Below are 20,880 nucleotides of genomic sequence, written 5' to 3' on the forward strand. Positions count from 1 at the left end.
TCCCTCTGCCCCTCCCCCTGTTGTGCTCCCTCTGTCTCTCTCTCCAAAAAAAAAAAAAAAAATCTTAAAAAAAAAAAAAAAAAACAAGAAGAAGAAGATCTCTTTCTGTTACGGACTATTTGCGGCCCCCCCAAAAAATTCTTATGTTGAAGTCCTAACCCCCAAATGATGGTATTTGGAGATGAGGCCTTTGAAAGGTGATCAGGTCATGTGGGTGAACCCCTCATGAATGGGATTAGCGCCCTCATAAAAGAGGTGCCCTTCCTTCCACCATGTGAGGACATAGCGAGAAAAGAGCTGTCTGTGGACCAGGAGGCAGACTTGCACCAGACACCGAGTCTACTGACGCCTTGATCTTAGACTTTCCGGCCTCTGGAACTTGAAGAAATACATCTCAGTTGCTCAGCCTGCCAGTCTATGGCATCCTGTTCTAGCAGCCCAAGCAGACAAAGACACGTTCCTAATGAGGGAAGGTACACAAGGAGCCTAAAAATTTGAAAGTCTGTGGAACAGGACTTTCCTGCTTCAGAAATGAAGACATTTTAAAAATAAGCAAAGCATGCAGGTCAGAGGGAAAAGTCCCCGGCTTCTAATAGAAACACACTGACGATTACCTAATTTACACAAGGTATCACTGAGGCTGACGCTCAGCTGCTTCCTGACAAGTGAGGAGGTGGCAAAAGTCCCCGCATTTTCCTTTATTTGTATCACTTGTTTATAATATTCAATTGCTTGCTTCCTTTGGAATCTAGAAAAGAGACATTTAATTAAAGTTTTGCATTAAAGAAGCACTGCATTCATTCATTCAACAAACCTTCAGGGCTGGGGCTCAAGGATAAGGAAGACTAATCCTTGCCCACGGAGAATTTCCCAAGGTTGGAGCAGAGGCTGGAGAGTGAAACAGAGGACCCAACACTCATGAAGGGCACTGTGTGCGGATCTAAGGGTTTAGGGACTTTAAAGGGAGATTTCATTAAGAGAATGATGTGATCCAACGTGCACTTTGATAAACTCGCTTGGCTGGAAGAGTGCAGGGGAAACTGAAGCAGGCGAGGGTAGAGGCAGGGAGGCCACGTAGTCCACGGGAAGCACGAGGGTCTGAGCAGATGCCGTGGGCCTGGAGGAGACAGACCTGCAAAGGCTGGGCGCCCCCTGAACGTTGTGGCCCCCGTACTGGGAGCAGCGGGTGATCGCTGTGGTCGCAGTAGAGTGACGTGGTCAGGAGCTTGAGCTATCAAGTCCGACGGGCCTGGTGGTGGCTGGCGAGGCACAGACACCCTGTGGTCAGATGCCCTGGGTGCTGATCCACACTCTACTGCTTCAAAGCTGGGCAAGCCTTCTAACCTCCTGAACCTCAGCTTTCTGCCCCTGCTGTGCTCGCTCTCTCTCTCTCGAACAAATAAATAAAATAACAAACTGTTTTGAAGATTCAATGAGAAAAACGCATGTAATGTCTTCAGCATAGTGACTAATCATAAATATAATTAAGACGATGCCGTGGTGTCCACACTGGGTGAAACAGGAGAAGATGCATTTCATCGGGGTGGGTGCGGGGAGGGAATGTGTTCAGTCTTGAGAATGCGGACTCCGAAATGCCCAAATAATTTGGAATACACAACGGAGGCATCCAATAGATGATAGAGGACTGAGAAGGACATGGAGAAGAGAAGCCAACACCTCATGGCTAAAGCCCTAGGCACAGGTGAGGTTGAGATGCTAAGACTCCTGCTGAGACCAGCATTGGAGCACAGCCTCCATGAACTGAACCCAAAACAGCAACACCACTGGGACAACACTCAGAGAGGGAGGGAGTGAGGAAAAGAGAGAGATAGGAAACCCACAAAAGAAACTGAGCAGGGATCATCAGAAAACAGAGCCAGGAGAGAAGGTATCTCAGGAACCAGCAGAGGGTTTTTTAGGGAAGGGAGTCATTGACATCATCAACACTTCAGCAGGAGAAGGCCAACAAGATCAAAAAGTGCAAAGGGACACATTTAACATGTTCCTGATGACGTTGGCTGGAGTAGAGTAAAATGGAGCTGGGTAGAGGCAGAAGTTAAATGACAGTAAATGGGAAGGGAGGAAGAAACTTGACCTTGAAGAGGAGGCTAATGAAAGGATACAAAGTCAAGAAGGAGTAGACAGCATTTACTTTACTGAGAACATAACTACTGTTCCTCTTTTTTTTTTTTTTAGAATTTATTTATTTGACAGAGAGAGACCATAAGTAGGCAGAGAGGCAGGCAGAGAGAGAGAGGGAAGCAGGCTCCCCGCCGATCAGAGAGCCCGATGTGGGGCTCGATCCCAGAACCCTGAGATCACGACCCGAGCCGAAGGCAGAGGCCTAAACCACTGAGCCACCCAGGTGCCCCACTACTGTTCCTCTTAAGACAGTTTGTTTATTCCTCTCCGTCCTGTTCTTTTTAATTTAACCTCACTTAACCAGCCCTACCCATCCCCATGCCACAAGGCCCTCAGGATCCCATGGATCATTTTTGTAATGCATGACAGCTGTCACAAGGGCCCTGGCCTCCAGGGCAAAGGCTCTACCCCTGTGTGAGAGGTGAGTCGACCTGCACAGCAAAATCTCTCCTGGTCTTAACTGGTGTTAAGAAAGATGTGGTCACCTAAAGGCAACCTTCAACAAGATGAAAGGCCTTCCCTTGTTTCAGAAGGCTGACCGTTGCCAGTGAGGGCTGGGCAAAAGGCACCCAGGTATGGTCAGGTGGGCCGCCACAGAGGCCATTCCTGTGGAATGGACGAGCAATATCAAAGGTCTATGATTCACACCCCACGAGCTCTGGATTTTCGATGGGGCAGCCCGGGGAAGCAGAAATGACTCAGATAGTATGTTTCATGCTTAGATTTTTCTTTCACGAGGAAATGGTTATACTGCCACGCTTTTTGCTTCTGTAAAGAAGAGTCCTTTCTCCGTTCACCGTGCTAATCTGAAGAGGAACAGGAGGAGGCTTATCTGGTATCCAGTGTCTAAAAAATGACCTGGCAGGGAGCAAAATAGTAATACTAAGAATTCAATTTAATGAACTCTTTTGGTATATATGCCGGGCATTCTGCTAAGCACCTTACATCCGGGATCCCTTAGGTCTCACAACCACCCTGTGAGCAAGATAGTAAGCCCCACTTTCATTTTACCAGTGAAGAAATGAATGAGATACCAAATGTTAAGTTCTCCCTGTTACTAATTTGAACGCAGGTACTCAGATCCCAAAGCCCTCCATGTCCCCACTACTATGTAGCACCTGTAATTTTACCCTTACCCATTCCCTTATTTGGGCTACTCTTTTACAGGTAAATACTCTTAGAAAGGCTAAATATGGATTTGGACTTAAGTGTTAGAAATTAGCAACATCACATTCCTCCTGGGAGCAAATGCAGGAAGAGGTTACCTTCCTGGGGAGAGGTAAGAGGGAAATTATCTCCAGGCAAGTGGAAAACTGAAAGTGAAAAGCGAGACAGGGAACAGAGAGCAGAGGGACAGAAACTCCAAAAACAAAACTTCACAACTTCGTAATTGAACCTAGAGCGTCCCCAGTCCTTCAGTCTGCGGACTTGGCTAGGAAAGGGTGTGAGCCAGCGCCAAAGGAAGGGTGTGTTGCTTCTGTCTCTCCAGACTCACTAAGACCTTTCTCTCAACCAACCTGTCAAGAGAAGTGGTCAGACCCTGCAGATGCTAACACTGATGGTATCCACAGCATAATACCCACAACCCTCTCTTAAACACAGAAACCAATAAAGACTCTCTCCTTGACTGGGGTGCCTGGGTGGCCCAGTGGGTTAAGCCTCTGCCTTTGGCTCAGATCATGATCTCATGGTCTTGGGATTGAGCTCCACATCAGGCTCTCTGCTCAGCAGGAAGCCTGTGTGTCAAATAAATACATCAAATCTTAAAAAAAAAAAAAATCTCTTTTTGACCAAACTCTGCTCAGGGTCTTATCACTCTTTCTGAAGTAGGCCTCAACTTTTAGACTTCTGTGTTCATCTCTGCATTGCCCAATTTTAGCAAGACTCCTGCAAAGTCAGTTGAAGGAGCCTCCCACCCCTACCAGTCTGATCAACCTCAGTATCAGGCTGGGTTCCTCCTTCCCCGTCACATCCCAGGTGAAGTCTGCCTTCGGCAAGAATCCTGTTGGGTCTATCAAGCCAGAATCCTCTCCCCACCAGTGCTTTCTCTTGGTAATTTTCCATCCACCGACCCCCGCCCCTGCCCAACTTCTCTTTGTATATGGGGTTGGGTCCAATCTCTCTTCCCCTCTGCAAAACCCTACCACAGGACCTGAGTGAAGTCCATCTTACCTTTCTTTAATAACTATTATTGAGACAGGGAAAGCAAACGGACCCCATGAAAGAAAAAAATTGCTTTTTCTTTTGCTTTTTTTCTAGCTTCTACTCTTGCTAGGACCTGTACCCCTCCACCCCACTCTACACATGCTTCATAATGCAAACAGCATATGTACTTCTTGGAAGGGACAAGGAATTAATGATTTCCCCAGAACAGATAACATCTAAGAAAGGACCAGATAAGAAATGCCTGAATGAAGCCATCACTCATGCTCTCCAGACCACCATTACCAAACATCTCAATGCCAAGGTCTCTTGGTTCCAAGGAGTAACACCTGGGCCCTCATCTTGGTTCTAACTGGTTCCTGGATGCCTAAGGGGACAAGTACACCAGAATATCACCCTCAGTAAAAACCCCAGACCCCAAGCAAAACCATGACTCATGATCTTTCCTTTCTGAGTCTTCTGGATGTCTCATCTGTATCTCCACCCCCCACCCACCCCAAACACACACACACCTCTCACTCTTTCTACATATATCTTCAATAAGCTCTGCTTCCATCTCCTGCTGGCTCATGTTTCATTTCCATCCTGCCTGAGGCCAAGAACCCCCTTAGCTGTCCCACAAGACCCCCCCACCTTGGTCCCTGGCCCTGACCTGCCTACAACATTATGAATAATTTTTTCTTTAACAGCTTTAACAGTGCCTTGTGGGGGGAGCTGAGGAAAGCCCCCCACCTCACAGGACAGCAAGGGGACTTGCTGAGCAGGCAGAGAAGAGTTAGCAGGAAAACAGAGAGGAAATGTCTGAGACATCACAGGCTGGCCTAGAGATGCAAGAGGCAGACCGATGGATGTGGCCCCACAAACGAGGGAGTTGAGTCCTGCACAGAAGCAGGAAGTAAACACAGCTGACCCTCGAACAATGCGGTGGCTGGGGCACTGACCCCTGTGCAGTTGAAAATCTGGTATCTTTTGATTCCCCCAAGACTTAAGTACTAATAGCCCACTGTTGACTGGGAGGGTTACTGATAACAGAAGCAGTCAATAAGCACAGATTTGTATGCTTTGTGTCATGTACTGTTCTCTTACAATAAAGTAAGTTAAGGAAAAGAAAATGATAGGAAGGAGGTCATATTGAAGAGAAAATGCATTTATAGTCTGGTACTGTATTTATGGAAACAAGACCATATGTAAGTGGACCCACTCAGTGCAGGTGTGGTTTAAGGGCTGGTTGTCCATCTTCCTCACGAGGCCTGGGAGTATACAGAGAAACACAACATCATACTTCTTGGTACTTTTCCTACTGCCAAGAGCTCTATGCTCTTTGTGGGCTGAGAGCTCCTCTCAAATACACTGCAGTCAGTGTCCTGACCAATGAACAGGGACATAACTCTCAGGCACGGTGAGCCCCTCAGGGTTCTGAAGAAGGCTACAGCCAAGGACGTGAGACACCCCAATGGCTCAACCCCAGAACTCCCTTCCACTGGCGATTTGGGGGCAGAAAGAAGACCCACTACTTGAGACATTTTATAAGAACTTGCATCAGAGCACCTGGGTGGCTCAGTCAGTTGGGCATTTGACTCTTGGTTTTGGCTTAGGTCATGATTTCAAGGTTGTGCTTGAGATCTCTTTCTCTCCCTCTGCCCCTCTCCACTCCACTCATGCTCTCTCTCTCTCAAATAAATAATTTTTTAAAATCTTTTTTAAAAAACTTGCCTTTCACTATCTTCTGGTAGAAAAAATAGTAAATCTGCTAAAAATTCCATAATTTCTCCAACCAGGATGTTTTTCTCACCAAATAAACTTCTCCTGATATTTAAGCATTCTTGAAATCTCATTTTTGCAAGAGACGTGTTTCCAGCAACAAATCTGAAAATAAAACACATGTGTGTTTACTGGGCACGATAATGCTGGCTACTTCATTTTGCTATCAAAAATAATTCTTATAAACATCCTTTGTTTTGGGCCCCTGGGGGGCTCAGTCATTAAGCCTCTCTGCCTTCAGCTCAGGTCATGATCCCAGGTCCTGGGATACAGCCCCACATCAGGCTCCCTGCTCAGCCAGAAGCCTGCTTCTCCCTGTGCCTGCTGTTCTCCCTGCTTGTGTTCCACCTGCTGGTGTTCCCTCTCTCACTATCTCTTTCTCTGTCAAATAAATAAATAAAATCTTCTTTTAAAAAATCCTGTGTTTTATACGGGAAGACACAGAACAGCAGAGCAGTTTATAATGGCAGAGATTTGAGACCTTCAAAGCGATATGTAAGCAGACATTTGATGATCTTACGAGAAACTAGGCACTATTCTCAACCCCAGCACAGCTGACCTTTGGGCTGGCAGCATGCACTAGGGCCATCCTGTGTGCTCTATCACATCTAGCAACATCCTGGCCTCTAGCCACCAGATGTTGATAACAACCCCCCAGTCGTAATAACCAAAAATGCCTCCAGACATTGCTCAAGGTCCCCTGAGGGGCAGAATCACCCCTGATTGAGAACCACCGAAGCAGAAGATGGAAATGCTAACATTCGGCATTTCTTCACCCAATCAGTGGGAAATGGACTAATAAGCATGGGTTAAGAACATCGATCTTAACCATAAAAGCTAGTACAGAAAATAATAATTTTCCAAGAAAAAAAACCCATGTTTACATCAGAACACCTTCGGTGTATTTCATGGTAGCCTCATCACGGGGGTTGTTGTCCAATAAGCTGGAAATTTCAGCAGCGCGTTCCAAAATGTGATTTTCTTTTAAGTACTTCTCAGTGGCTGACTTTGCCAGGTTGTTCAGCACTCTGCCTGCAGGGAATAATTTTGGCAAAGAAGGTGATGCTGAAGTTTTTTTTGTTCCACAAAAGAGTTAAGATGTCAATAAAGTACTTAATACCTTTGCTTCATCACCACCAATAGCCAGGTTTTTTCTTCATAAATCAATGACTTGCCGACGTTGCATGGGGATTGGTTTTCATACAATGATTGTGTGTGCACAGCAATTACAAAGGCCAAAGAGCTAAGACAATGGATTGAAAGTGAATTCTGAGACCGTTCTGCAAATGGACAGATCAGAAATTAAATAAGAGGGGCACCTGGGTGGCTCAGTGGGTTAAGCCGCTGCCTTCGGCTCAGGTCATGATCTCGGGGTCCTGGGATCGAGCCCCGCATCGGGCTCTCTGCTCAGCAGGGAGCCTGCTTCCTCCTCTCTCTCTGCCTGCCTCTCTGCCTGCTTGTGATCTCTCTCTGTCAAATAAATAAATAAAATCTTTAAAAAAAAAAAGAAATTAAGTAAGAATATAGATGTGGTAAAACCAGTCATCACCGTGGTAACCGAGTCCAACCGAAGGCAGCCAGTGCAGTCTTGCAAGAAGAAATAAAATGATACAGCCTTACAATAAGAAACACATGAATAAGCCCCATAAATCCGATTAATAAATAATGAGCTCTCCCTAGATATATACCGCCTCGGGAATGTACCTGCTGCAAAGGCCCACCATTTTGTTCCATTGTTGAGAGTTATATATTCTGACACTAATACAGACTCCTAAAATGCTGAAAAGTGTTTTCGAAGCCATATTCTGTTAGGAAGAAAAAAAGCCCTAACAACGTTCCTGGAAGGTGTTAGAACAGCAGTGGCAGCGGGAAAGAAAAGCAGATTTAACCTCCTGCGCCAGGGAACTCAGTTGTAAGTATAAAGGATTACCATCACACTGTCAAGAAACATCTTTCCCATCCTGGGTGGTATGTCCCTCACTGCCTGTGCCCCCTGCACTCGGCCCACCTCCATCCAGGGCCTCCCATCTCACACTTGGGCATCTGGAGGGACAGCCACATACTTGATCTCCCTATGTCCCCTCTTACCCACCATGTAGTTCAGGCAACAAAAGTAATCTCACAATAGAAACCAAATGACGGCATGCCCACTCTAACTCCATGTAGCGGCTTCAGAGAATAAAATCCAAATTTATTCGGAAAATAAAATCCAAATGCTTGCCCAAGGCCCTAAACAATATGGGCCCATCTGTATCCTGCACTTTGTTCAGGGAGGCTCTCTCCATTGCTAACACAGGCCGAGGCCCTCTCCACTCAGGGCCCTGTGCAGGCTGTTCCCTCTGCCAGGACCATACATCTCAGCCAGGGAGGCCTCTGGACTTTTCGGAAGAGGACCCTCCCCCTGCTTATGCTCCCCTGCATGTCGTTTGTGTCTTTCATTACATTTACTCCAGCCTGCAATTATTGTGTTATGTGTCCCCTCCTTTAGAGGACAGAGTTGGTGACTGTCCTGTCCAGCACAGCACCCACATGGCAGGTGCTCAGGAAATAGTTCTGGAATGTTTCAGCTCTGGCCAGCTGGGAATCCGAGCCTTCACCTGCTTGCTTGGGCCCCGAATCCCGGCCTGACCCTTGTCAGAACACTGGAACTACAGAGGGTTCCCATCAAAGCTGCCACTAAGGACAGAGATCTACCCCCAAGCCTCCGTTGCCAGCAGAACCCCACCCCTCCTGCTGCTTTGGACTCCTCAGGCGTCACATTTGTCTGCACCAAGCCAAGGTCTGCTCAACCCCTCGGAGCGCTACTCTCTAGACCCTCCAGCCAGCTTTAGAAGGCCAGTCCCAGGACCCACCTGAGTGCACCTGGTTCCCACCCTGGTTTCCTCTGCTCACTGCCCAGCATGCCTGTGACCAGCTCTGCCTGCATTTGGGTGCCTCAGAAGCTATACTCTGTATATCGAGGACTATAGCTTCATACGTGTCAGTTCTAGAAGAGATTCTGTATGGTGAGGAGTTCCTGCAGACAGGCTTTAAGGTCTGATCAGCCTAGCTCGGACTCCCAGCTCCAGGCCTGCCGGCTGTGAGAGCTGAAGTGGTTGAAGTTATTCTACCTCTCTGACCTTCAGTGTCCTCATCTGTACCATGGGGATAGCAATACGTACCACAGGAGACATGTTTGAGGGTAAAAGATCATGAGCATGAAGTGCCTTACACATAATAAGCATTCAACAAGTGGTAAGTGTTACTGTAAAACTGGACTTACACTTGGGATCGAGCAGGGGTAGGTAGCTTGCCCATGGTGACCTTTGGTCTTACAGCCCTGGTGGTAGACGGCCGAAACAGCAGCAGCCCCCCATGCCAACCTGCACCCAATTCCCCTCAGCAATGCCATTCCGCACCTCCTCTCATCAAGACGTGGGGTCTTGTGCTCTCCCTTTGAATGAGGCCTGGTGACTCGTTTTGACCAACTGAATGCAGGACAAGAGGGTGTGGGTCAGGGCTGAGCCTAGGTCTGTGCCTCTGCACAGGCTTCTGCTCCCCCTCTCCTGGAATCCTGCGAGCCACCAAGCCAACAGGCCCTCACCATTCTCCTGGAGGATGAGGAACGTGTGGCCCAGACATCGAAGGGAAGCCTCGTAGACCAGCCCACCCCATGGGCCCTGCCCGCTGATCTCCATCTGCCGAGCCCACTCTGGACCTCTGGAATCCCCCAGCCAACGCACACACCTCTGGGCAACAGTAAGCAGCTGTTGTTCAAATGGCTGCCTTCTGGGCTGGCTTGCTACACCACAAAAGTGAATTAATGCAGCCATTTAAATACAGCGTAATGGGGTGCCTGGGTGGCTCAGTGGGTTAAAGCCTCTGCCTTCGGCTCAGGTCATGATCCCAGGGTCCTGGGATCGAGCCCTGCGTTGGGCTCTCTGTTCGGCAGGGAGCCTGCTTCCTCCTCTCTCTCTCTGCCTGCCTCTCTGCCTACTTGTGATCGCTCTGTCAAATAAATAAATAAAATCTTTAAAAATAAATAAATAAATAAATAAATAAATACAGCGTAAGTCTAGAATATTTTAGATTAGACTGACTGTAAATCAGTGGGTCAAAAATGCTTAATATCTTCGTTCAGTAAACATTCTTGTCTCTGCTCTCTCTGTGGTCCTACAGAGCCTCAGCCATCAATTACCTGAGAATAAAAGAAGCGGGTTCCCCGAGCGCTGGACTGCAGGCCAGCCACCGTCCTGCAGACTCCATGGTCTCCCAAAAACCCTTCTAGTCTCACAACAACACACAGCAGATACTCCCCTCATCCCTCCCTTACAAACATGAGACATGTGACCGACAAAGGTTGAGTCATAGATCTAAAGGCAAAGAGTCAGTGAGTGGAAAGTTGAGATTTAAACCCAGAACAGCAGGCTTCAGAATCATGTGAATGGGCCCCCGTCCTGCTCACAGGAGGGGGCTCACAGAAAGGGAGCTTTCTGACGCACATCACGATCGGCCCTCGACAGCCCCAAAGGCTGGGCCGTCCCATGAGGGGCGCTGACTGGTCAACCCTCACGTGACCGCCACAAAACTCAGGTGCACGAAGCACACACATCCACGTCCCCTTGCTTGGTGGCTGAGTCTGGCCCAGGAGCCCGACTCCAAAACACAAAGCACTACCCCCTCCGCACCTGTCTGCCGTACCTTTCTGCTTCAGGAAGGCCTGGTTGTCTTTTATGGCGCTGGGTGGAAACTCTGTCAGGTTGGACCACGCTTTCTGGAAGTACTGGAAGCCCTCCTGAGTCATCCCTATTTCAAGGTAGAGTTCTCCAGTGGTGTTCTGTACTCTGAGAAGCATCTCTGTCAAGGCCTGACTCTGTACAAAGTGGAAAGGACACCACTGCTGGGGGAAGCCAGCCATAGATCTGGCACAGCAACCAGACACCCACACAGCAAAGGCCCATTTCATAACATGCCCGCAAAAGATGGCATGCTTTATATCATTTCTTCTCTTAGGGAATTTAAATATTTATAAAATGATGCGAAATAGTTATTGGGAAACACTATAAACTCAAAGTAAATTTGGGGATAGGTCTTTCAGAGGTTGTTTTAGTTTACAGCCATAAATATTTTGGGGGTGCCTGGGTGGCTCAGTCGGGGTGAAGTGCCTGCCTTCAGCTCAGGTCATGACCCTGGGGTGCTGGGATTGAGCCTTGTATCAAGGAGCCTGCTCGGAGGGGCGCCTCCTTCTCCCTCTGTCCCTGCAGCTCCCCACCCTCCACCCCCTCATGCTCTCTCTCTCTCTCTCACATAAATAACATGTTTAAGAATATTAATAATAGGGGCGCCTGGGTGGCTCAGTGGGTTAAGCCGCTGCCTTCAGCTCAGGTCATGATCTCAGGGTCCTGGGATCGAGTCCCGCATCGGGCTCTCTGCTCAGCAGGGAGCCTGCTTCCCTCTCTCTCTCTGCCTGCCTCTCTGTCTACTTGTGATCTCTCTCTGTCAAATAAATAAATAAAAATCTTTAAAAAAAAAAAGAATATTAATAATAATAATTAATATTTTCGAAGTAAGAATAACATGACAGTGTGTTGCACATGTTAAAATTCCAAGGGGAGGTATTATCAAGAATTCAAATGAACTCCTAAAAACACTATCAGTGTGGCCCTTGAATTCAAGAGTGACCAGACACATTTTTGCTTAGAGACTTGAATTTAAATTCTCTTTAATGGCTCAGCATTGTTTAGTTCAGGAGCACTTAAACTTCATTACTTTGTATCACTCCTCTACCAAAACTGTTTCAACCCATAAGAATCGACCAGTTGGTTATAATTTTCTAAATGTCCAGTGCAAGAAATGAGAGTTAAGGACGAGTTATCTTACTACTTAATCTCATTTCAGGAAATGTAATATTAACCAGAATATATCTGAGAACTGAGGCCCTATTCAAATGAACCATCACCCTCATTGGTTCTGTAATACTTCCTGCTCTACCACAGTGTGAGCCCAGGAAAGGACTGGCTGAGCCTGGCTGCTTGGCATGAATTCTTTGTGCTCTGCACCTGTTGAAAGTGCTCCCCATGCCAACGGACCTGCAGCAGCGTGACCCAAGAGCTTTCTAGTAAGTGTTTTGGAAACAGGTTACCTCTACTCAGAGATTTGGATCTCCTCAGCCCTGGAGGCAGCCAGGTGTGGTAAGGAATCTCTGGGGCAGAGGCCACAGCTCTTTCAAGCATCCCTCATATGTATCTTTAAAAGTGCCCCTTCTCAGCGGCTATCCTAGATCTCACCCCTACTGCTCACTCTTCCTGTCCCCCACCTCCATTCTGACTATATTGACGAACCCTGTAAGACTGCCCTCAGATATTGGTTCGGATCATGAATGGCTGCAAGTAACAGAAAACCCAAATGAATAGTGACTTGATATCTCCCTCATGCAAGTCAGGAAATAGGTGGCCTGGAGCTACAGACATATCATGATGTCAGAGACTCAGATTCCTTTTAACCTGTTTCCTGACCTTGCCTGACCTCTATTTCCAAGGACGCCTCTTGGTCTAAAATGGCTGCTCCATCTCCAGCCATCATAGCCACAGTCCAACCAGCAGGAAGGAGGAAAGAGGAGAAGATCAGACTCTTCACTTCATGAAAACCTCTTAGAAGTTACCCATATCACTCTCCCTTAATGTGGCACCAGCCCAAACTCGGGCACGTGCTCATCTCTAGCTCCAAGGAAAGCTGGGAAATGTAGTCTTTCCAATCACTTGCAGGGCTAAACATTCAGGAGCGGGGTACATTACTTACTTTGAAAGCGGGGAAAGATCTTGGAAAATTAAAGTCTGTATACTTCATTTACCCTTTTTTTTTTCAATTAATTTCAAGTTACCAGTGTTTCCACCCATTTTCTTCCCTCCTGCCTATCTCAGAGGAAGAGATGCCCAACCTCCTTTTCAAGGACCCACTGCCCCCTGAACTCTCAAGAGTCCTGTTCCCTGAACAGAGTTTCCACTGGCATCTCCAATCTGCCCATCTCCCTGGCTCCTTTCCTGCTCCACACAGACATACATCTCCTGGATCAAACCTCACCTGAAGCTGATAATATCTTTGACTTTTCATCTTTCTCCTATTACTGACAAGCTTCTCAAACCAATATCAGTTTGTGCTGGTTCTCCATTTCATTATGACATACTTGCCTCTTAAAGCCCTGCAGTTCAGCTCCTCCCACATCCACCCCCTTCCATCTCTGGGGTTACCACTGACTACACTCACCAGAATTAGGGGCCTTCTTTTGGTCTTCATTTGTCCAGCCCCCTAAGCAGCCCTCCTCCTTCCCTGGTTCAGGGGAAACTATGATCCCCCTACACTCCTCTAATCCCTCACTCCTTTATAAGCTCTTCTTTCCTTGTCTCCTTTTAGGTATAAATAACTTCCCAGGAACCAGTTCCTATCATCACTTGGAGGCCTTGTTTCCCTGCGTGTTTGGGCATTCGCATATAAGTAGATGTCCCCCACCAAGTCTCTCTCCAGATTTCCAACACTACCTATCCTCCAGCTGGCTGGAGACTCCACTTGGATATCTTTCCCCAACTGCAAACTCAGTAGCTGAAATATTTAAAATTTATCGTCTTCCTCTCCAAATCAGCTTCCTCTCTGGATTTCTCTGTGCCTGTCAACCAGGCTCAAGTCCTCAGGGTCTCCCTGAGTCCTCCCCATGTCCTGGCCACATTTCTAGTCTAGAGTGGGGCAGAAGCCTCAGGGAGGGGGACAGCTCCTGAGCCCCCACCAAACTACCAAGGTCCTGCCACCCTTGACTCTCACTGCCCACGTTGCCAGAAGTACTCATCGGCATGGCAAATTTGGTGCTATGTTGTCAAGCCTCCTCCTTATGAAAACAGGTCCTTCACTCTCCTCTAACTCCAGACTATCTCACCATCCAGGCACAGAGCTTCGTGGGCACTCAGTAAATATTTGTTTATATTTCACAGTGATTGTGTTAGCACAAGCAGAGTTCCACTCTCAGGTCACAGTCTGCACTAGCCATCACCCCTGGAGCCCCGACTGAGCTGAGCACTTGCCACACGTGACTTCAGTAGGTATTTAGAGAAACGCTATGAAATAGGGATTATTGCTCCTCTACTACAGGTGGGGAAACTGAGGCTCCATGAGGTTCTATAAATCACCCAAGCCCGCATGGCTAGCAAGGAGGAGAGCAAAGGCATCGCACCCAGACCTCCTCTCCCCAAAGCTTGGCTCTGCACACTTAACAAGTAAGTCACTGACACATAACCAGAGGCTCGTTCACAAAAGTATTTTTTGGTTTTCCAGCTGCCTGCCACACTGACTATGAAACTGGAGTGGGGAGAGCCTGAGATCTACTTTTTCAACAGACCGATCAAATCAGCTTCTCAGCCTGAGCACCACTGACATGTAGGGCAGGCTAGCTCTGCGCTATGTGAGTCAAGCGGCGGGGAGGGGGTGTCCCACGCAGGCAGGATACACAGCAAGCAGTACACCTTGCTTCTACCCACCTGATGCCAGTGGCAATACCCACCCCCAAGTTGTGACAACCAAAAATGGCTCCGGTGTCGCCAAAACTACCTCCCAGCTGAAAACCGCTGCATTAAAATTCCTAAATGACCTGAATAAGCTGAAGAGATTACAACAGTGGCGTACACGCAGAATGCATACATCACAAATAACAAGATCCTTCCCTCTGAGAATGTTAGGCACCTATTTCAAAGATGTTGTTATTGCCAAAATAGTTTTAGAACTTCTCTTTTGGAAGTAACTTCAGAGCCTAAAGAAAATTCTTTTAACAGTCTCCATGGTGGCTAGGCCCAAAGCATTGTTGCAAAAATATTTTGAGAACAGAATCATAAGATTGATGCCTCGCAAAGGAGTGCTCTGTGGAGGGAAATTTTCTTTGAATGTCTAAGCTGTGGCGCGCCTCCGACGAAGCTGTCTTATCCTCTCACAACCACGTATCTGACAGGCTCTGCTTCATGGCTGTTTTGCGTGTTTCCAGTGTCTTCCAGCTAGACGGGGAGCTCCCTGAGGGCGGAAACTATGCCTGCCTGGCTCACTGCTACCACCCCAACTCCCGGCACAGTGCTCCCTCACAGGCGAGGCAAGGCCCTCAGTGAGAGTCAGCCGAGGGGATGAAAGAGTGAATGACTAAGTGAATGACTGGAACCAGGCACTCAGAGATGACCTAGTAAGAAAAGTGCTACTCTCTAGACAGACACCTGTCAGTAATGGTCATCTGGACCTGGTGGAAAAAAAAGAAAATTGGGGGCACAGGGGAAAATTCCACAGTCAATAGTAAGATAGCAGAGAATCACCGGACTCCACCCCCTGGAAGATGAAAGAGTGGCCAAGATAGCTTAAATCGAGTGGTCTTATTGTTTCTAACCTGGGCATCCCAGGACTTTATAAGCCACAGACAGAAATAACACAAGAGCTACCAGTTCTTAAGCTCTCACTGTTAGCCACACGGTGTGTGGAGTGCTTTGCGTACTTTCTTACTCGACCCTGTTAACAACCCCTTGAGACAGATACTAGAATCCATTAACAGAGTCAGAGAGGTTAAAATTCTCACCAAGGTCACACAGCAGTGAGTGCCAAAGCTCTTTAAATCTGGGTCAGCCCGAAAACATCCCACGCTCTATTCACTACTCTGTGCCGCCTTCTAAGGACGTGAAGTATTTGCAAAGTCAAATTGATTCACTGATTTGTTTATTAGGCAGCTGTAGGTTGTAAGATGCCACGGAGGATACAAAAATTGGTAGATAAGCATGGCCTCTACCATGAGGAGACTTGCCATGTTAAGTCTTACTAATCTCTTTAAACAGAATTCTTTCTATAAAGGTGTGTGCTGATGGAGGCAGAGGCAGTGTTTTATAAAAATGTGAAGCTCTTTGTTTTAAAATAAAAACAGCTTTGTCTTGGGTTACACTATTCGTGGTCTATAAACACTACCGAAATCAGTAAAAACATAATTTTTTTAAAGGCCAGTTAAATGTCCTCATATACACAGTTATTGTTATGTATTAGGAGTAAAACTTTCATTATAGTCAACAAAGCTAAAACTTAATATTTCAGAAAAAGTAAATTAAGATAGAGACAAGATAATCAACCTTCTCCAATATTTTTGTAAAAATTATAACCAGTTATAACCATAACCAAGTCCTTAACCTGTTTCTTATTAGTTCATTTCAACCCAGTACTCTATTCCTTTTGCTTTATCGACATTCTTTTTTCCCTCAAAAATTGTACTTCTTGGTATTCATTCCTTCAAAAAATGGCTCCCACCTATCTACTACTTTTTGGTACTAATCTACAGTTTGGGCTATGGATTAAAGTCAGCTTCCTCCCTGATCAATGTAATTAAATTAGTATCTGTTATTTATTATTAAGTCCTCTGTTTGCGGATGACATTATAAGGGAACAAAGGTAAATGATATCTGAAAATATCTGATATGAACAAAACAGCATTTGAAGGATTTAAAGTAATTTCCCACTTTACCTGCACAAGTATGTTCTCGACACTCAAGAACAGCTCTTCCGCTTCTCTGGTCTTGCCCACGAGCTTCAGAAATTTCGCAATAAAGAACATTAATCGGCATTTGTCAGTGGTGGTAACCTCAAAAAGCCTGCATTCCAGCACTACATTGGAAAGAAAGGTAAGTAATCCTAAATAAAGCATATCTGGAAAGGACCAAAGAGTCCCTATCACTTAATCTTGATACAGGAGTTATAAATACATTATCCATATTTCAGTATTTCTCTCTCAAGGGATTAGCACTTTGCTTTTATTAGCACTTACACACGTTACCAAGTATTTGAAACAATGACAGGAAAAATAACCTAATGCTTTTAAATAATCTTGATATGTAAATAATGAAAACCAGAGAGTCAAAGGAGCATTTCCACAGCACAGTCCACATATCACTGTAATATGTATTTGGGGGTGATTTTCAGGCAAGAATAAAAAGGTGTTCAAATGACTTACACAACTCTGCCCTCTGTTGCAACTGTCTTGAATTACTGGCTTTACTAGAAGGAACAAAATGTTAAAGGAATCAAATAAGGAACATGCCTTGTGTGGTGTGTGTGTGAGTGTATGAGTGTGTGTGTGTGTATGTGTGTTTTATGCCCTCTCATACACAAATGAAAATATATGAAATTTTTGAACTTGAAAACCCAGTTAAATACATGGTACGACGAAAGTCATCATTTCCAGAACTTTTTCCCCAACATTCCAGCATCTGAACTTCTACATGGAACCATTGTTACATTTCAAAGTATTGCATCTGATGTATTTCACACAAACACATCCCATGTTCTTCAGCTGTTCCATTGGCCCTGCCATAGGCCACCTGGACACTGAGTACATGCCTGCTTCCTTTCTGCCAACTTTTCCAGGGATCACCATTTGTGCATGGAATAAATATGTATTGAGCATCGACTGTCTGTCAAGCAGCATTCTAGGCTCTCAACGCCAAGCACAGCAGATGAGGCCACAGCTCTCAGCACAAGAGAGAGGCCAAGAGGCTCTGAACCATAGCTATAGTGCTTCAAGGCCAAGAGCAAAAACTAAATGAGAGCCAAGGGAGAGAGAGAGCTCAAGAGAGTCCAAGACTCTCATCCACAGTGCCCATCCGAGCAAAGGGACCGAAGGTGGGAATAAGAACTGAGGCGTTGGGCGCCTGGGTGGCTCAGTGGGTTAAGCCGCTGCCTTCAGCTCAGGTCATGATCTCAGGGTCCTGGGATCGAACCCCACATCAGACTCTCTGCTCAGTGGGGAGTCTGCTTCTCCTTCTCCCTCTGCTCCTCCACCTGCTTGTGATCTCTTGCTCTCTCTCAAATAAATAAATAATATCTAAAAAAAAAAAACTGAGAGTCAATCCAAGCCACAAAGGTAACTAAGAACTATAAGCAGCTGTTTAGAGCAGGCAGGCCGAGAGTGGTCTGGACAAAGAACCAACAAATAGGCTCTTGCTTGGGCGGTGGGGTGGGGGGAGGGGGGGGAGGGGGGCGTTGCAAATTCCACAAGGATTATTGGGTCCAGATTCCTGTCAAGGGCTCAGGTTGGAACGGACAATATCCATTCACTCTGTTTAATCCTCAATTCAACAATCTCATGGGCTCCAAGAAAACTTCCTTCGTGAATCCTTCCTGCCACTGACCACATTCCTCATGTTCATTCCTTTAACACCAACGTGTAGTTTAACAGGCAAGCTAATAACTTTTCTCATGATAAAACTAATATGGGTACCTCATAGAAACATGGAAAAATATAGAAAAGTACAAAGAAAAACAAAAACCACACGTAACTGCGTTCTTCACAGATAAACTGCTTTCACATATTTCTGTATGTGCCTCTTATCTTCAGCACGTACCCACAGTCATTTTTTTTTTAATAAAATTGGGATCATCCTACAGCATGTGGGCTTTTTTTTTTTAGTTAATGGCCTTTTTATTGGAAGGAAAAAAAAAAAAGACTAGCATTTACAACTTGGAATGGCCGTAAACTGCAATTTCTTGAACAGCAATGTTGATGGTTGCAATGAAGTCCACAGCCACAGCCTACTCCACTGGCTCCAGGTCATGCTTCAGAAAATTTCAAAAACACACCGTCCACAGATGCTTCCTTGATAAGGTTTCTTTTTGAAAATGTGTGTGGGTGACAGCCTGACACCCATTTCTCTCTAGTACAACGTGGAGAACGCTAAACGGACACACGCAGCACGCCACGAGGAGGAGTGTCATCGTCACCATGGGTGGGGACACCCGGAAGTACGATGGGGGAGGGGGTCTGTCCTCCGGGGGTGAGGGCTATGTCTAGACAGTTTATCCTTCACCCATTTTCCCGCACAGGATCCTGAGGTAAACCAATTTTAAGTGTTTGTTTTTGGTAAACCTGCTATGGCAATTTATAGTAACAGACTGAACTAGAACCCATCTGAATAGGTTTTTAATTTGTTTTTTCATTTTTTTGTTTGTAAAACTAATGCCTGACCTGTTCCATCGTCAAGCCACATGCATGAAAAACTGGGCAGCCCAGTGTATTAATAACCAGTAGCGAATGGGACTGAAAGGAGTCCACTAAGTGCTTCCTTATCTTCAGGTGGGACAGCTGTTTCTATCGTAAAACTGATGTGTGGTTTGGTCTTCAGGGGAGAGGACCACCAACCCACACACACAGATTTTGTGCATGTGGACAGAAAGTGCTTCTGACATTCAGTTTTGTTATATAGGAACAGAATGCGTAAGTGAACTTTTTTTTTTTTTTGCAAGCGGTAAGAGATGCAATTTGATTCTTCTGGAGTCGGGGGAGGGAGTTGAAAGTAGGTCTTCTTCCTGTAGTCACCATCTGTACAAATTCTTCATACCTGACTTGTCCTCTCCATCGATACCTGCTTCTCTGATCATTTCATCTCCTTCTTCATCTGTTTTTCTCCTAAGCTGGTTGTGGATGATGAAGCTCCGCCACACTGATGTCCCCAGTGCCATCCTCATCAAGAGTTGAAATGTCTCCCGAATTTCTTCTTCACTGTGGCTTTCATTTTTCTAGCGATCATAGTCAGAAATTCTGGGAAGTCCATGGTGCCATTACCGTCGGCATCCACCTCATTGATTATATCTTGTAATTTGGCTTCTGTTGGGTTCCGACCCAGTGACCCCCATGACAGCTCCAAGTTCCTTTGTTGTGATGGCGCTATGGCCATCTTTGTCAAGTATGGAAAAACCTCCCTGAATTCAGCAGTCTGTGCTTCAGTCAGCTGATCAGTCATGGTGCGAGCGAAGGGAGGAAGCACAGAGGAAGCAAGGCTGGGGACGGTGGGGGGAAGGGTGCACCAGTGCAGGGGCTGTGTGGGCAGGGGTGTCCCCTCAGCACTGTGAAGCCACCACTACCCTACTGAGCAAGGGCGCCCTGCCTCTAGGATCCAAGCACCACTCCGTGTTATATCTAACACCTACTTTTTCACTTCCATATTCAACAAATATTTATGTGTCGGCACTGTGCTAGATATTGAATACAGACCGAATGCAATATTCGTGGTTCCTGCCCTCACGGAGCTTACAGTCTATTGAAAAATATATTGTATTATGAATATTTTTCCACATCTTTAAAAATTGAGAACACATGTACTTACCATTGGACTGTATTCCATTTTACAGATTACCTTGAGTCAATTTTCCACTACTTATTCAATTTTTTCATTTACATACAATTTTTTATTTAATATTTATTAAATGTTATTTAGTGAGAATCATTGGCAGAAGCCTTTTTAAATATCCCTCATTACTTCCTTAGAGCAACTGTTAAATTGAATAAGCCACAGGGTATTAATATTTTTAAGACTCTGAATATATATTGCCAAATTGCTCCCCAGAAAGATTGTCCCAGTATAAACTCTTACTGTAGCATGTAGAAGTACCTATTTCCTCACACCTTTACCAACATTGTTATTGTTTTTATTTTTTATTGTTAGTTTTTTAGTTTTGTTTTTTTTTTATAAGTAATCTCTACACCTAACATGGGGATAAAAGTTCTAACCCAGAGAGCAAGAGTCACATGCTCTACCAACGGAGCCAGCCAGATGCCCCCATTATTTAATGTTTTAAAATTCACTAAAAAAAAAAAATCATTGTCCACCTGGTACCTGAAAAATAGCATTTTGCTTTAATTTGCATTTCTTTGATTACTAGTGAAACAGAATATAGTAATGTATTTATTAAAAACATGTTCATCAACTCTAAGATGCCATCAATGGCAAGATGCATCCTTTTTCAGAAATGTTAAGTTTGGGGCAAGTCTACTTCTTAAGAACCAAT

At 45.7% G+C, this 20,880-nt stretch overlaps 1 protein-coding gene and 1 pseudogene across 1 annotated transcript in view; both read right to left on the bottom strand.

Moving 5' to 3' along the window:
• LOC125107005 (putative tetratricopeptide repeat protein 41) overlaps positions 1 to 20,880 on the bottom strand; it is a 96,174-nt gene that overhangs the window by 18,121 nt on the left and 57,173 nt on the right. Inside the window, exons 9-13 of the mRNA XM_047741547.1 lie at positions 16,565 to 16,704; positions 10,747 to 10,918; positions 6,951 to 7,098; positions 6,019 to 6,171; positions 615 to 748 (exon numbers count right to left, since the gene is read on the bottom strand). Coding sequence (XP_047597503.1) covers positions 615 to 748; positions 6,019 to 6,171; positions 6,951 to 7,098; positions 10,747 to 10,918; positions 16,565 to 16,704 — 747 coding nt within the window. The remainder of the gene's footprint in view (positions 1 to 614; positions 749 to 6,018; positions 6,172 to 6,950; positions 7,099 to 10,746; positions 10,919 to 16,564; positions 16,705 to 20,880) is intronic.
• LOC125107938 (calmodulin-alpha-like) lies at positions 19,429 to 20,045 on the bottom strand (annotated as a pseudogene).

The sequence above is a fragment of the Lutra lutra genome, chromosome 8, assembly GCF_902655055.1.
Source record: "Lutra lutra chromosome 8, mLutLut1.2, whole genome shotgun sequence".
NCBI classification, from domain to species: domain Eukaryota; kingdom Metazoa; phylum Chordata; class Mammalia; order Carnivora; family Mustelidae; genus Lutra; species Lutra lutra.